This window comes from Otolemur garnettii, unplaced genomic scaffold (assembly GCF_000181295.1).
Source record: "Otolemur garnettii isolate 467f Iridium unplaced genomic scaffold, OtoGar3 scaffold00018, whole genome shotgun sequence".
Lineage (NCBI taxonomy): Eukaryota > Metazoa > Chordata > Mammalia > Primates > Galagidae > Otolemur > Otolemur garnettii.
In genome coordinates, this window is record NW_003852413.1 from 17,717,211 (window position 1) to 17,732,128 (window position 14,918).

The 14,918-nt window shown below is 36.5% G+C and overlaps 1 protein-coding gene across 1 annotated transcript in view; it reads right to left on the reverse strand.

Annotated features, from left to right (window-relative positions):
- EFCAB13 (EF-hand calcium binding domain 13) overlaps window positions 1-14,918 on the reverse strand; it is a 119,806-nt gene that overhangs the window by 67,032 nt on the left and 37,856 nt on the right. Inside the window, exons 5-7 of the mRNA XM_023511231.1 lie at window positions 13,043-13,540; window positions 10,993-11,121; window positions 1,054-1,128 (exon numbers count right to left, since the gene is read on the reverse strand). Of these exons, the coding sequence (XP_023366999.1) occupies window positions 1,054-1,128; window positions 10,993-11,121; window positions 13,043-13,540 (702 nt within the window). The remainder of the gene's footprint in view (window positions 1-1,053; window positions 1,129-10,992; window positions 11,122-13,042; window positions 13,541-14,918) is intronic.

Below are 14,918 nucleotides of genomic sequence, written 5' to 3' on the forward strand. Positions count from 1 at the left end.
AGCACAAAATAACACATGCTACTTTTAGCCCTGGTTTTTTTTGTTTTGTTTTGTTTTTTTGAGACAGAGCCTCAAGCTATCCCCCTGGGTAGAGTGCCATGGCATCACGCTCACAGCAACCTCCAACTCCTGGGCTCAAGCGAGTCTCCTGCCTCAGCCTCCCAAGTAGCTGGGACTACAGGCGCCCGCCACAGCACCTGGCCATTTTTTGGTTGCAGCCATCATTGTTGTTTGGCGGGCCCGGGCTGGGTATTCGAACCCGCCATCTTAGGTGTATGTGGCTGGCACCTTAGCCACTTGAGCCACAGGCGCCGGGCCTTAGCCCTGGTTTTTAAAGTATATACTAACTTTGCGCTATTAAAAATATACAAATACAACTTTACACTTTTTTTCTTAATTTTTTATTTGTAATTATTATGGATACATAGTATTTGTATATCTTTATAGGGTACATGTGATGTTTTGATACAGGCATACAATGTGAGTTATTCACATCAGAGTGACTGGGGTATCCACCACCTCCTGTATTTAACACTTCTTTGTGGTAATTACATTCCAATTTTACTCATTTACATTTCTTTATGGTGAGTTGCTTAGTGGCAAAAACTATTTCATATTACACATTTACAGCTTAACATAGGCCTGGCACATATTTACTGCTCATAAATATTATTGAATAAATTGGAAGATGGAAAGAAATGCAAAGAGCTATAACCAAAAATTTTGCAGAGTTGGATAAACATTAACTTTCCCAAAGTGAAAAGACATTTTAAATCTTCCCCCAAAATGAACCTTATATAAACAGGTCTATAGCTCTGTAAGCATGCACATGAAAAACAAAATTACGGTAGCCTTCAATTCACATGCATTACAAGTTATTATAGAATTAGAGGTTAGTAATAGAGAAAATTAAGACCAAACATAGCAGCTAGAAGCCAGGTATTTATTTGCCTGATGACCTATATGTAGGATGACTACCTCCATAAGATACTCTTCTAAAATCTGTCAAACTATTTGGTCCACAAAAACCACAGACATGATGTTCTTACATACATAATTTTTCAGAGAAGCGTTCTGTGTCTCTCATCATAGTACCAATGAATTCTTTAAAATTCACTTTTTTCTTTCCTAAAGGAAAAAGAAACATTTCCTTAAGTGTCTTTAAGTATTAAAAATATTATAACAAATATTGAATTATATAAAATAAGTTATATATTCAGGGAAATATAATTATATCCATCAGGTAATACTAACCACTAAAAACATATGGATATGAAGTGAAAAAAAAATTCAATTTACAGTCAAAAATAACCTTGAAAAACTCCAAGAAAACTGATAAAAATCCTTGTCCTTCACAACTATACAATATCTTTAACTTTCAGTGTATATTATCTTGTCTTGTCTTTGCAACACTCATTAAGATGCTGGGGTCATATTAGTGCATTATTTTACAGATTAAAAATAACATTTACATGTGATAACACTATTCCTCCCAAGGTTACAGAGTAAGTGCAAGATCAAGAATTAAAATCAATGTCTTTTGATTAATATCGTCTTCCACATCAGGCTACCAATTAAATGTATATCTTTACTCAAGTACATTACTGAAGTCATTTAATATATTTTTTGAATTTTTTTTTTTTTGCCATTTTTGGCCGGGGCCGGGTTTGAATGCACCACCTCCAGTATATGGGGCTGGCACCCTACTCCTTTAAGCCATAGGCACCACCCTATTTTTTCAATTTTTTGAATTTTTTTTTATTTTTTCAAATTAATACAAGGGTACAATTTTTAGATTACATTGTTCTCATTTCCAGTAAAGTTCCATTTGCAGAAGAGCCCCTCACCCAGGGAGCATGTTATACACTCTCTTGATGTGCACATTAGGTGAGATCCCGCCTCATGCCTTCCTTCTGTCTGACAAACATCCTCCCTCCTTCCTCCTCCCGCTTCTCTCTACCCCTGAACTGGACTATATTAGTGTTTTATTGTTCTTATGAGCATGTAATTGTTTATATATTAATTTCATATTAGTATGGAGTACATTGGATACTTATTTTTCCATTATTGTGATACTTTACTAAGAAGTATGTATTTCAACTCCATCCAGGTAAATGTAAAAGATGTAAAGTCTCCATAAAGCCATTTAATATTGTAATAGTAATCTTATACATATAAAGTGTCTTTCCTTGATTGTATATAATTCTTCATTAATTCTTCATAATATCCAATGTTAGAATAAATTTTTAAAATTCTAAGCATTTTCAGCTCGGCACCTGTAGTTCAGTGAGAAGGGCACCAGCCACATACACTGAGGCTGGCAGATTGGAACCCAGCCCGGGCCAGCTAAACAACGACAACTGCAGCCAAAAAATCACCAGGCTTTGCTGCGGGTGCCTGTAGTCCCAGCTACTTGAGAGGCTGAGGCAGGAGAATTGCTTAAGTCCAAGATTTGGAGGTTGCCGTGAGCTGTGATATCCAAGCACTCTACTGAGAATGACATAGTAAGACTTAGTCTCAAAAAAAAAAAAAAATTCTAAGAATAATCTAAGGCCATACATAAAGATTTTATATAGATATACTGAGCTTTTGATGACTCTAGTCCTTTGTTTACCCAAGTAACAAAACAAAAATTCTTTTTTTTGTTGTTGTTGAGACAGTCTCACTTTATTGCCCTTGGTAGAGTGCCATGGTGTCACAGCTCACAGCAACCTCCAACTCCTGAACTTAGGTGATTCTCTTACCTCAGCCTCCTGAGTAGCTGGGACTACAGGAGCCCACCACAACATCTGGCTATTTTGTTGTTGTTGTTGTTGAAGTTTGGCCGGGACTGGGTTCGAACCCACCCTCTCAGTATATGAGGCCAGCTCCCTACCCACTGAGTACAGACACCGCCTCCCATGAAACAAAAATTCTAATATTTCTAATGCAACTGTAAAAGATAAGGCACAACCTATTCTCTATTCCAAAGATTAAATATATTTGAGAAGATTACTTCAAGGAGTACAAAATTACCCTGAATTCTTAACCAAATTTTTAGAAATTAAAAAAAAAAATGCAACCTTGGAAAAACTCTGAGGAAATGCTGAAGTTAATCAAGATTTACATTACCTATGAGGGACATGTAACTTTCTTTTTATTGTTTCAAAATATTACATGAGGTACAAATGTTTTTGTTATGTGGATACAATGTATAATGCTGAAGTCAGGGCTTTCAGAGTGCCTACAACCAGGAAAGTGTTCATTGTACCAGACAGGTAAATTTTAATCCCTTACCATCCTCCCCTGCTTAGTTTCCAAAGTCTTTTACATCTCTTTCTGCCCATATATACCCATCATTAGTTCCCACATATTATCAGTGACAACACGTGGTGTTTATTTTTCCACCCCTGAGATACTTCACTTAGGATAATGGACTCACAGTTCCATCCAAGTTGCTGCAAAAGACATTATTTCATTCCTTTTTATGGCTAAGTAGTACTCCATAGTGTATGCATATGTGTGTATGTATGTGTATGTGTATTCACATTTTCTTTATCCACTCATGAATTGGTGGGCACTTAGGTTGATTCCACATCTTTTGCAATTATGAATTGTGCTGTGACAAACTTTTGAGTTCAGGTGACTTTTTTATAAAAGTATTTTTTTCCCACTGTGTAAGTACCCAGGAATAGGGATGGACTGCTGGGTCAAATTGTAGGTCTACTTTTAGTTCTTAAGAGGAATTTCCACAGTCTTCCATAGAGGTTGTACTAATTTGCGATTTCACCAACAGTGTGTAAGCATTCCTTTATCTCTGCATCCATGCTGGCATCAGTTGTTGTTTTAACTCTTTAATATTGGCCATTCTGACAGGAGTAAGGTGATATCAAATTGTGGTTTTAATTTGCACTTCTCCAGTGTGATTAGTGATATTCAACATATTCTCTTATGTTTGTTGGCCATTATCTGTATTCTTTTGAAAAAAATCTGTTCATGTCTTATACCCACTTTTTAAGGGGGTCATTTATTTTCTTCTTGCTGATTTGAGGTCTTTGTAGCATCTGGATTTTAGTCCTTTGTTGGAGATATTATTTGCGAATATTTTCTCCCATTTTGCCTCCTCTGTTTATAATTTCCTTTGCTGTGCAGAAGCCTTCTAATTTAATCAAGTCCCACTGATTTTTGTTTTTGCTATATTTACATTTAGGGTCTTACTCAAATATTCGTGGCCTAGGCCTATGTTGAGAAGAGTTTCCTGTTTTGTTCCAGAATCTTTATGATTTCATGCCTTTAGGTCTTTAATTCACCTTAAATTATTATCTGTATATGGCAAGAGATAGAGTTTCTGCTTCATTCTTGTACATGTGGCTATCCAATTATCCCAGCATCATTTATTGAAAAGGACCTTTCCCTAGTGTATTTTTTTCTTTTTTTGAGACAGAGCCTCAAGCTGTCACACTGAGTAGAGTGCAGTGGCATCACAGCTCACAGCAACCTTCAACTCCTGGGCTCAAGTGTTTCTCCTGCCTCCACCTCCCAAGTAGCTGGGACTACAGGCGCCTGCCACAACGCCTGCCTGTTTTTTTGTTGCAGCCATCATTGTTGTTTGGTGGGTCCAGGCTGGATTTGAACCCACCAACTCAGGTGTATTTGGCAGGTGCCTTAGCCACTTGAGCCACAGGCACCGAGCCCCAAGTGTATGTTTTTATCTGCTTTGTCAAATATTGGCAGGTCATAGCTATGTGGTTTTATATCTAGATTCTCTACTCTGTTCCATTGGTCTATTTCTCTACTTTTATATCAGTACCATACTGCTTTGATTACTATATTCTTGCAGTATAATTGGAACTCAGGGCATATTATGCCTCCAGATTTGTTCTTTTTGCTAAAAATTGCTTTGGTTTAGGATTATTTTTCTAGGTCTGTGAAATAAGATGTTAGTATTTTGATGAGAATTGTGTTGAATCTGTAAATCACTTTGGGCAATGTGGACTTTTTAACAATGTTCATTCTACCAACCCACAAACATGGGATGTTTTTCCATTTGTTTTGTGTCATTTATGATTTCTTTCATCAGTGTTTTGCAGTTCTCCTTGTAGAAATCTTTCATTTCCTTGGTCAAGTGTAATTCTATGTATTTTATTTTCTTTGTAGCTTTTGTAGATGATATTAAGTCCTTGATTTGACTCTCAGCTTGACTGTTATTAGAAATGCTACTGATTTGTGTATATTAAGTGTATAACCTGAGACTTTGCAGAATTTATTTATGAATTCTGGGAGTCTTTTGGTAGATTCTCTAAAGTTGTCTAGATACCATATCATACTGTCCACAAAAAAGGATAGTTTGACTTCTTTCCCAATTCAGATGGCCTTTATTTCTTTCTCTTGCTGCCTGATTTAGCAAGAACTTTCAGTACTCCATTGAATGGAAACAGTGAAAGTGAGCACACTTGTCTTATTCCAGTTATTAAGGGGAGTGCTTTCAACATTTCCCCAATCGGTATAATGTTGGCTATGGGTTTGTCACATATTGCTTTCATTATTTTGAGGTATGATCCCTCTAAAGTCTGATTTGTTGAGGGTTTTTATCATAAAAGAGTGCTGGATTTTATCAAATGCTTGTCCAGCATTCACTGAGATGATCATGTGGTCTGGGTTTTTGCTTCTATTTATGTTGGTGAATCACATTTATAATTTGTGTGTGTGTGTGTGTATATGTGTGTGTGTGTGTATATATATGTATATATGTATATTTTTTTGAGAGAGAGAGAGAGTTTCACTTTGTCCCCTATAGAATGCCATGGCATCATTGCTTACAGCAACTTCAAAGTGGTCTCAAGTAATTCTCTTGCCTCAGCCTCTTGAGTAGCTGTGACTACAGGTGCCTGCCACAACACCTGGCTATTTTTAGAGACAGGGTTTTGCTCTTGCTCAGGCTGGTCACAAACCCATGAGCTCAAGCAATCCACTTGCCTTGGCCTCCCAGAGTGCTAGGATTATAGGTATGAGACACCGCATCTGGCCTTAATTTGTATATTTTAAAGGATCCCTGCGTCCCTGGGAAGAAACCCACTTGATCATGGTTCATTATCTTTTTGATGTGCTGTTGAATTCAGTTTGCTAATATTTGTTGAGGATTTTTGCATCTATGTGCCTATGGATATGGGTCTGTAGTTCTGTAGTTTTATTTATTTTCATTTATTTATTTTTTTGAGACACAGTCATGCTCTGTTACCCAGGCTAGAATGAGTGACATTATCATAGCTCACTGCAACCTCAAACTCCTGGGTTCAAGCAGTCCTCCTTGTTCAGCCTCCTGAATAGCTGGGACTATAGGTGAGCACCATCTGCCCAGCTAGTTTTTCGATTTTTCATAGACAAGACTTCACTTTTCCCCAGGCTGGTCTCAAACTCCTGTCCTCAAGTGATCCTCCCACCTTGGCCCCTAAGAGTGCTCAGATTACATACTCAGCCTGTAGTTTTGTTGTTGTTGTGTCCTTTGCTGCCTTTGGTATCAAGGTAATACTGGCTTCATAGAAAGAATTAGGGAGTATTCCCTTCTTCTCAATGTTATGGAATAAATTCTATAGGATGGGTACCAATACTTCTTTATAGGTCGGATAGAATAAAGCTGTGAACCTATGTAGTCTAGGGCATTTTTTTGTTGGGAGGCTTATTACTCTTTTAATCTTGCTGATAGTATTAGTCTGTTCATTATTTCTATTTTTCCTGATTCGAGTTTAAATAACAGGTTGTGTGTTTCTAGAAATTTATTTCCTGTCCATTTTCTATTTATGATCAGAGAAATTTTTCTAATAATAGTATTCATGGATGATATTTTATACATCTGTGATATCTGTTGTAATGTCTCCTTTTCCATTTTTGGTTGAGGTTATTTGAGTCCTTTCTCTTCTATTTTTGGTTAATCTGGCTGGTGGTCTATCAATTTTGTTTATCTTTTCAAAGAATGAACTTTTGTTTCATTGATTCTTTGTTTGATTTCTATTTTGTTTAGCTCTGCTCTGAACTTTGTTATTTATTATGCTGGCTTGAGATGCTATACTAGACTATTAATTTGTAATCTTTCTTTTTGACATAAGCATTTAAGGTTATGAATTTTCCCTTTAGTACTTCTTTTGCTGTATCCCATAGATTTTGAAAGCTTGCATCCCCTTTTTCTCAATCTTAATTTCATCATTGATCCAAGGATAGTTCAGCAACACATTGTTTAATTTCCATGACTTTGTGTAGATTTCAGAATTCTTTTGGAATTTATTTCTAGTTTTATTCCACTGTGGTCTGAAAAAATGGCACAATTTCAATTTTTCAGAATTTGCTAAGACTTGTATTGTGGTCTAAGATAATAGCTCTTGGAAAATGTCTCATGTGCTGATGAGAAAAATATATTTTTTGTAGTTGGGGGGCAGAGGGTTGTACAGATGTCTTGCTAGGTCCATTTGTTTTGGAGTCTCATTTAGGTCAAGTATTTCTTTATTGATTTTCTACTTCGATCATCTGTCCAGACTTGTCAGTGAGGCGTTGAAGCCCCCAGCAATTATGATGCTACTGTTCATTTCTTTGCTTAGATGTAGTATATTGCTTTATGAATTTGGGAGCTCCTATATTAAGTGCATGTATATTTGGGTTTATTATGTTTTCTTGCTGAATTGCTTCCTTTAACATTATATAATGAACACCTTTGTCTTTTTTTTACCATTGTTAATTTAAAGTCAACTTTATCTGATACAAGAATGGCTACACCTGCTTGCTTTTGGTTTACATTTGCATGGACTTTTTTTCCATCCCTTTACCTTCTGTGTGAGTCCTTGTGAGTTGGATGTGTTTCTTAGAGAAGACATGCAGTTCAGACAGTCTATGTCTTTTAAGGAGAACATTTAGATCATTCACATTCAGTGTTAGTATTGATATGTAGGACTCTCTTCTGTTCATTATGTTAAATGATACACATACTTTGTTGTGTGCATGTGTGTGTGTTTTTTTAAGACAGTCTCACTCTGTCACCCTTGGTAGAGTACTGTGACATCACAGCTCACAGCAACCTCAAACTCTTGGGCTGAAGCAATTCTCTTGCCTCAGCCTCCCAAGCCGCTGGGACTAGAGGCACCCACCACAACACCCAGCTATTTTTTGTTGTAGTTGTCAATGTTGTTTAGCAGGCCTGGGCCAGGTTCAAACCCGCCACCCACAGTGTATGTGGCTAGCACCCTAACCACTGAGCTCCACGGGGGCTGCGCCCTTGTTTTCCCTCTTGTGCTACTATTTTATAAGAGCTGTGAGCTTTAACTTTTGGGTATTTTTACACTGGTGGGTATCCACTGTTCTGTTCCATGTATGGTGTACTTTTAAGCATTTCCTATAGGAAAAGTCTAGTGGTGGCAAATTCTCTTAGAGTTAGTCTGTCTTAAAGTCTTTATTTCTCCATTAGTGATAAAACTTAGTTTTGCACCATACAAAATTCTTGACTTGGAGTTGAGGGACTTGTAACTTTTTTTTTTTTTGAGACGGAGCCTCAAGCTATCCCCCTGGGTACAGTGCCATGGCATCACACTCACAGCAACCTCCAACTCCTGGGCTCAAGCGAGTCTCCTGCCTCAGCCTCCCAAGTAGCTGGGACCACAGGCGCCCGCCACAATGCCTGGCCATTTTTTTGGTTGCAGCCATCATTGTTGTTTGGCGGGCTGGGCTGGGGATTCGAACCCGCCACCTTAGGTGTATGAGGCTGGCGCCTTAGCCGCTTGAGCCACAGTGGCCGAGCTGACTTGTAACTTTCTAAAGCAATAAAAGTGATTCTCTTATCTTTGATAATGTAAATTTGATACATAAAAAGAATATTTGCAAGATATGTTAGTTATGAAATGTGATAACAAATCAAACAACTGTGAGTCCACAATCTAATTAAAGAACATTATTATACCATTTCATCTGCTTCTGTGCTTTTCCCATCCTGTTTTCCTGCTTACGCCACAGACAGACATTACTAATGTTTTAAATTTACCAATCTCTTGCTTTTAATATATATAAATTTATGGAGAATAAGCAAATTATGTTTTTGAGCTTTCTAAATTTGGTATGCAATAGCAATCTAAGACTTGCTTTTTTTATTTAATATTACATTTCTAAGAATCATTGGTATTGGTATAGGTCATTTTCACTGGTGTATGTTTTTCCATTATATGCTACATACCACTATTTATTTATACATTCTTTGTCTATTTTCCAAAACTTTTAGTTTTCACATCTGGAAATTATTACTGATTATAGTGTGAGATGAGGACCTAACTATTTTTGCCATTTGAATAATTATTTCAGTAGCATTTATTAAATGGTCCCTCTATCCCAATGATCTACAACTTCTCATATATGTTTTCATGTATGTGTATAAATATGTTTGGAAGTTCCTCATCATGTCCTATTGGTCAATTTCTTTATCTCTGTGCCATTCTCACACTGTTTTAATTACTGTAGCCTTACAAAGAGTGTTGATATCTAGTAGAGCAAATTCCCCACAACACCATACACATATACATCTACACACATGTTCTTCTTCAAGAGTGTTTTAGCTATTCTTAGCCTCTACTTATCCAGACAAATATTAGAATTAGATTATAAAAACTGTCCAAGTTTAATTACAATTGCTTGGCTCAGTGCCTATAGCACAGTGGTTACCGCACCAGCCACATACACCAAAGTTGACAGGTTCGAATGGGCCCGGCCAGCTAAACAACAATGACAACTGCAACAAAAAATAGCCGGGCACTGTGGCAGGTACCTGTAGTCCCAGTTACATGGGAGACTGAGGCAAGAGAATCCCTTAAGCCCAAGAGTTGGAAGTTGCTATGAGCTGTGATGCCACAGCATTCTACTGAGGGCAACATAGTGAGACTCTGTTGTGAAAAATAAGAATAATAATAATTAGAATTGCTTTAGATACATTAATTATAGCATTGACAATCTTGGGTCTCTGAACCCACTGACATGGAATACGGTCCCATTTATCTTGAGCTTTTTTTTTTTGTCCCCCCGGTAGAGTGCCATGGCATCACAGCTCACAGCAACCTCCAACTCCTGGGTTCAAGCGAGTCTCCTGCCTCAGCCTCCCAAGTAGCTGGGACCACAGGTGCCTGCCAAAATGCCTGGCTATTATTTTGGCTGCAGCCATTATTGTTTGGCAGGCCTGGGCTGGATTCGAACCCGCCACCTTAGGTGTATGTGGCTGGCACCTTAGCCACTTGAGCCACAGGCGCAAAGCCTATCTAGGTTTTCTTAATGTGTTAACAAAGTCTTATCATTTTCTCCACGTAGGTTTTATACAACTTGAATTTATTCCCTTTTTTATTTATTATAAAAAATATATACAAAATAGAAGGAATATTGTAATGAATAATCAACAATATCCCCAACATCAACAATTACCAACTGATGAACATTCTTTTTTTTCGCAGTTTTTGGCCAGGCCTAGGTTTGAACCCACCACCTCCGGCATATGGAGGCAGCGCCTTACTCCTTTGAACCACAGGCACTGCCCTGATGAACATTCTTGTTTCACCCATAATTCTATTCAGTTGCCTATCTCACTTCCATCTTTTCCCTTTAGGAAAATTGCTGCTAGGTTATAAGGGCATAGATACTCCAAATTGGTATAACTTTATTGTGAAGTGTGGGCTTTGATATAAAAAATAATTCTTTGCTGCATTTACCTTCTGTCTTAATATCTACCTTCTCAGATAGTAAGATTACAAAATCTATGCTTTTTTGTTGTTTCCATTTTTGCCTATGTCTGAAAAGACTATTAGTACTGGTTATTTCTAGTTAATGGGCTTTTGAGCATCTTGTTGTTCTTGAGTATTTTTGTGCTTTTCAGTGTTGGTTTAAATTTAATCAACTTTTTTCTAATAAAAACAATAAAATAATTATTCTGAGGGAAAAAATAGCAAACTAAGCCTTCTTCCAAAAGTGTCAGCCTAGTTTGCCTAAAAATGTATCACTTACCATCTGCAATCTTCTCAAATTCTTTCTTAGAAAGGTAAATTCCAAAATTTTGAAGACAAGTATTTAGATCCTCACAATCAACATTTTCATCTTTAATTTTGTCAGTGGCTTTAATAACATCAGATAACACTAAAAATAAAGTAGTATGTTAATAATCATTAAATATAAGTCAAAAACAAAACACCAGTAATGAGATGAATTTTAGTTCTAACACTAAATTAGCAAAAATACAAATCACATCCAGTTTCTGCCACTTTCACATTGTATGAACTGCAGGTAGCCATTTCATCATTTTGGAATTCAATTCCTTTTAGGGCTGCTATGAGGATAATGTACTTACAGTGTCACAAAGAAAACTACCTCAATAAATATGTATTAGTGAAAATTCTTAGCAGCATTGCTTTTAACAGGTCATGTGAGGAAGATGTGAGCCCAGACATACATCAATCTGTGGTCTACACCCTACCAACAGCAGATGCTTTAACCAAACCAATTAACAACCTGTTTTTGACCAATGATTTATGGCTTATGTTTCCCTGTTAATAAAATTTAATTGCCAAGCCTGTGATGTAGCATGGTGGCAAAACAAACTGCCATATGAAAATTACTACCTGGGTCCCATAAGTAAAGCTGCGACCACAGGCTGGAATGTCTTATGATCAGAGTTAGATAACACCAGGCCTCCCTCTAAAAAGCTTTTTCTGTCCAAAAAAGGTACTCCTTGCCAGTATACTCTTCTCCATAAAAATTAACACTGTAACAGGATGCCAAATGGCCTCAGCTAATATTTTTAAATGAGGGCTAAATTTTATTTGTAAGCATCAGTGTCAGGACTAAGATAACATTTTTGTGGATACTGTGGGTATAAACAGCAGTGCTGAGTCAAATAAGGCTGCCAGTGAATTGACTTGTTTCCCCTGGATGTGGCTGCTTTAGACATCAGGGGACCAGAGTGTGGGCTCAGGTCATGCCTGGTGCCTCTTCAGTTTTGTGACATTGGGAACAAAGTAACTAAAAACAAAAATAGAAACAAACACCCCCTTTCAGTCTTATTACCTGGAAAATGGGGATAATAATAAAACCTCATACAGAAAAAAATGAACATCATTGTGCCTCCTTAATAGTTATATTTCTTTTTAAATTGAGTTACTTGAATTATGCATTAGTGTATGAATCACTAATTTTTCACTAAGCACTCATTTTAACTATTACATTCAATACTAAATCTAATACAAAGGTTAAGTTTCTCTGAAGAGAATAGATATGATTTAAGTAACTTCAGCAGAGGACTACAGGAAGGAGTATTTAATTAAGTTCCATATATAGCACAGAAGGGGAAAATCATATATTGGTTAAGAAGCCATTGCTTGGGCAGTGCCTGTGGCTCAAGTAGTAGGGCACCGGCCTCATATACCGGGGTGGCGGGTTTAAGCCCAGCCCTGGCCAAAAAAAAAAAAAACCATTGTTCATCTTAAGAAAGAGATGTATACAGTGTTCTTTTTTTTTATATTCTCTATCCATAAGAGATAATACCTGAAGTACTCTTGAGTATTACCTATTTAAATTATGAAACTCTAGGCAAAAATTTCACATAGACATCCTACCTACTTGTTTAAATGAATTATAAAATAAATAATTCCAAAAGAAAGCAGACCTTCTACTTTCTAGGGAACCTGAATGACTCCAATTAATCACTGAATAAGCTTCTCAGAAAAAGTTACACTCACCCAAAAGGGACCATCTAGAAAGGAATTACCATCAAAACCACAGTATTTATCCATTGGCCTATGTTATCAGATGTGGTGATTACCCAGGACATTGGCAATTGAAATGCTTATAACCATTAAATAAATGATTCATTTATAAAAAAAATCAGCTTATACTTTAATCTCAGCTCAAAATCACTTCCTCAAGGATGTCACCCTTGAATTTGGACATTATAGCAGGTTTTCTATTATAAAAATAAATAAATAAATGGTTCATTCTGCCATTTCTATGATGAGTTAAGAACTCAAGAACTTGGGTTCCAACTTACATATATGATACTGACCCAGAGTATTAATTGCAGTTTTTTCCTTAGGTGAAACCTGTTTTAGGAGGCTGGAATGCCTTCTCACAGCTGGTTTCTGAAATTCTGAGATACCAGAAATATCACTGTTATCCAGAGACTTATTGACACTTGTTATACTCTTCAAGTTTTGTGGTTTAGACTTTGAGTCATGAATTTCACCTTTATCTGAATGTTTTTTAATGTTTACGCCATTCTTTGAATATGGTTCTTGGAATCCTACATCAATACTTTTGGTCCCATCCAGGAATTCTCTTTCTTGCAAAGTACTTTTTGGTCTTTTAAATTCCAGGTCATCATTCTTCTCTATAATTTTGCTATAATATTGGTGGCACTCTTTATTTAATTTTCTGGATATGGAAGGTTCAGAGGGTCGGGGAAAAAAACTGTTTTTCTTCTTACATTGTACATAGCATTCTGCTATATTTGATAATTTTCTGCCTGAAGTAGTTTCATCTGAGGCTGACCCTTCCATAATTGCTATGTAAAAGAAACACATTTAGTTATTTCATTAACAGATACAATGACTCAAGAATAACAACTAAATCTACATGAAAGCTATTGAAGAAATTACCAGTTGCTGAAACATATAAAACAAACATGAAAAGCAGAGAGAGGGAAAGTGGGAGAGGGTGGGGGTCACAGTGTGTGACACACCTTTTGGGGGCAGGACACAGTTATAAAAGGGACTTTACCTAACAAATGCAATCAACGTAATCTGGTTCTTTGTACCTTCAATGAATCCCCAACAATTTAAAAAAAAAAAAACCATAAGAATCAACAGAGTGGATGAACAAAAGATTGAACTATTTGCTAAGTCAAATATAATCTTCTGGTTTAATATATTTAAAGCTATTTAAAGTTACACTGAAACTAAAATAATAGCCTAAAGAAGCACATAAGGTTCATTCCATACTTCTCAATTTAGGAAGATAATAGACTAATAAGCTAATACAGATATAAATTCCTTAGTTATAAAAGTATAGAACTATAAGGAAGTTGCAAAAGGGAAAATTTTACTTACAGAATTAGAATCCAAACAATTACTCTTCTAAACATTCTCAGTAATTGGGGGAAAAACATAACTTCATATATAAAATTATATTTTTAGAAATGTCCCAGATATTTCACTTACAAAGTTCACCTGATGGTTCAGAATATTATCTTACATTTAAATAAAGTATGTCAAAGTTATAACGCTTGATTCTCAAAACAACTCTAAGAGATTATCAACTTCCATAGCTCTCAAAGAAAAAAAATGAGACTCCAACAGAGTAGCAGGACAATCTCAACTATGCAGACTGTCTCAAATATGGATTTTATTTAAAGAAAAGAAAAAGTTATCTTATTCTGTATGACAATGGACAATTGAAGGAAAATAATTTGATTTTAAAATTTGGAATTTTTTAAGATGGTATGGATCTCTACATGCTACTTAGCAGAGAAATAAGCTAGTGAATGAGTAAAAATAAAATCTTTGACACTTTCTTCAGCTTTTGGTTTTTGTTGGTTTTTTTGTTTGTTTTCTTTTTTTGGAGACAGAGTCTCACTTTGTCACCATTGGTAAAGTGCCATGACATCATAGCTCACAGCACCCTCAAACTCTTAGGCTCAAGTGATTCTCTTGCCTCAGCCTCCCAAGTATCTGGGACTACAGGTGTCGCCACAATGCCCAGCTATTTTTAGAGATGAGGTCTCACTCCAGCTCAGGCTGGTCTCAAATCTGTGAGCTCAGGCAATCCACCCACCTTAGCCTCCCAGAGTACTAGGATTACAAGGCTGAGCCATTATACCTGCCCCCTACTTTCAGCTTTTGGACCATGCCAAATGGCCTGTCCAGAATCTCTGGATGAGCTGA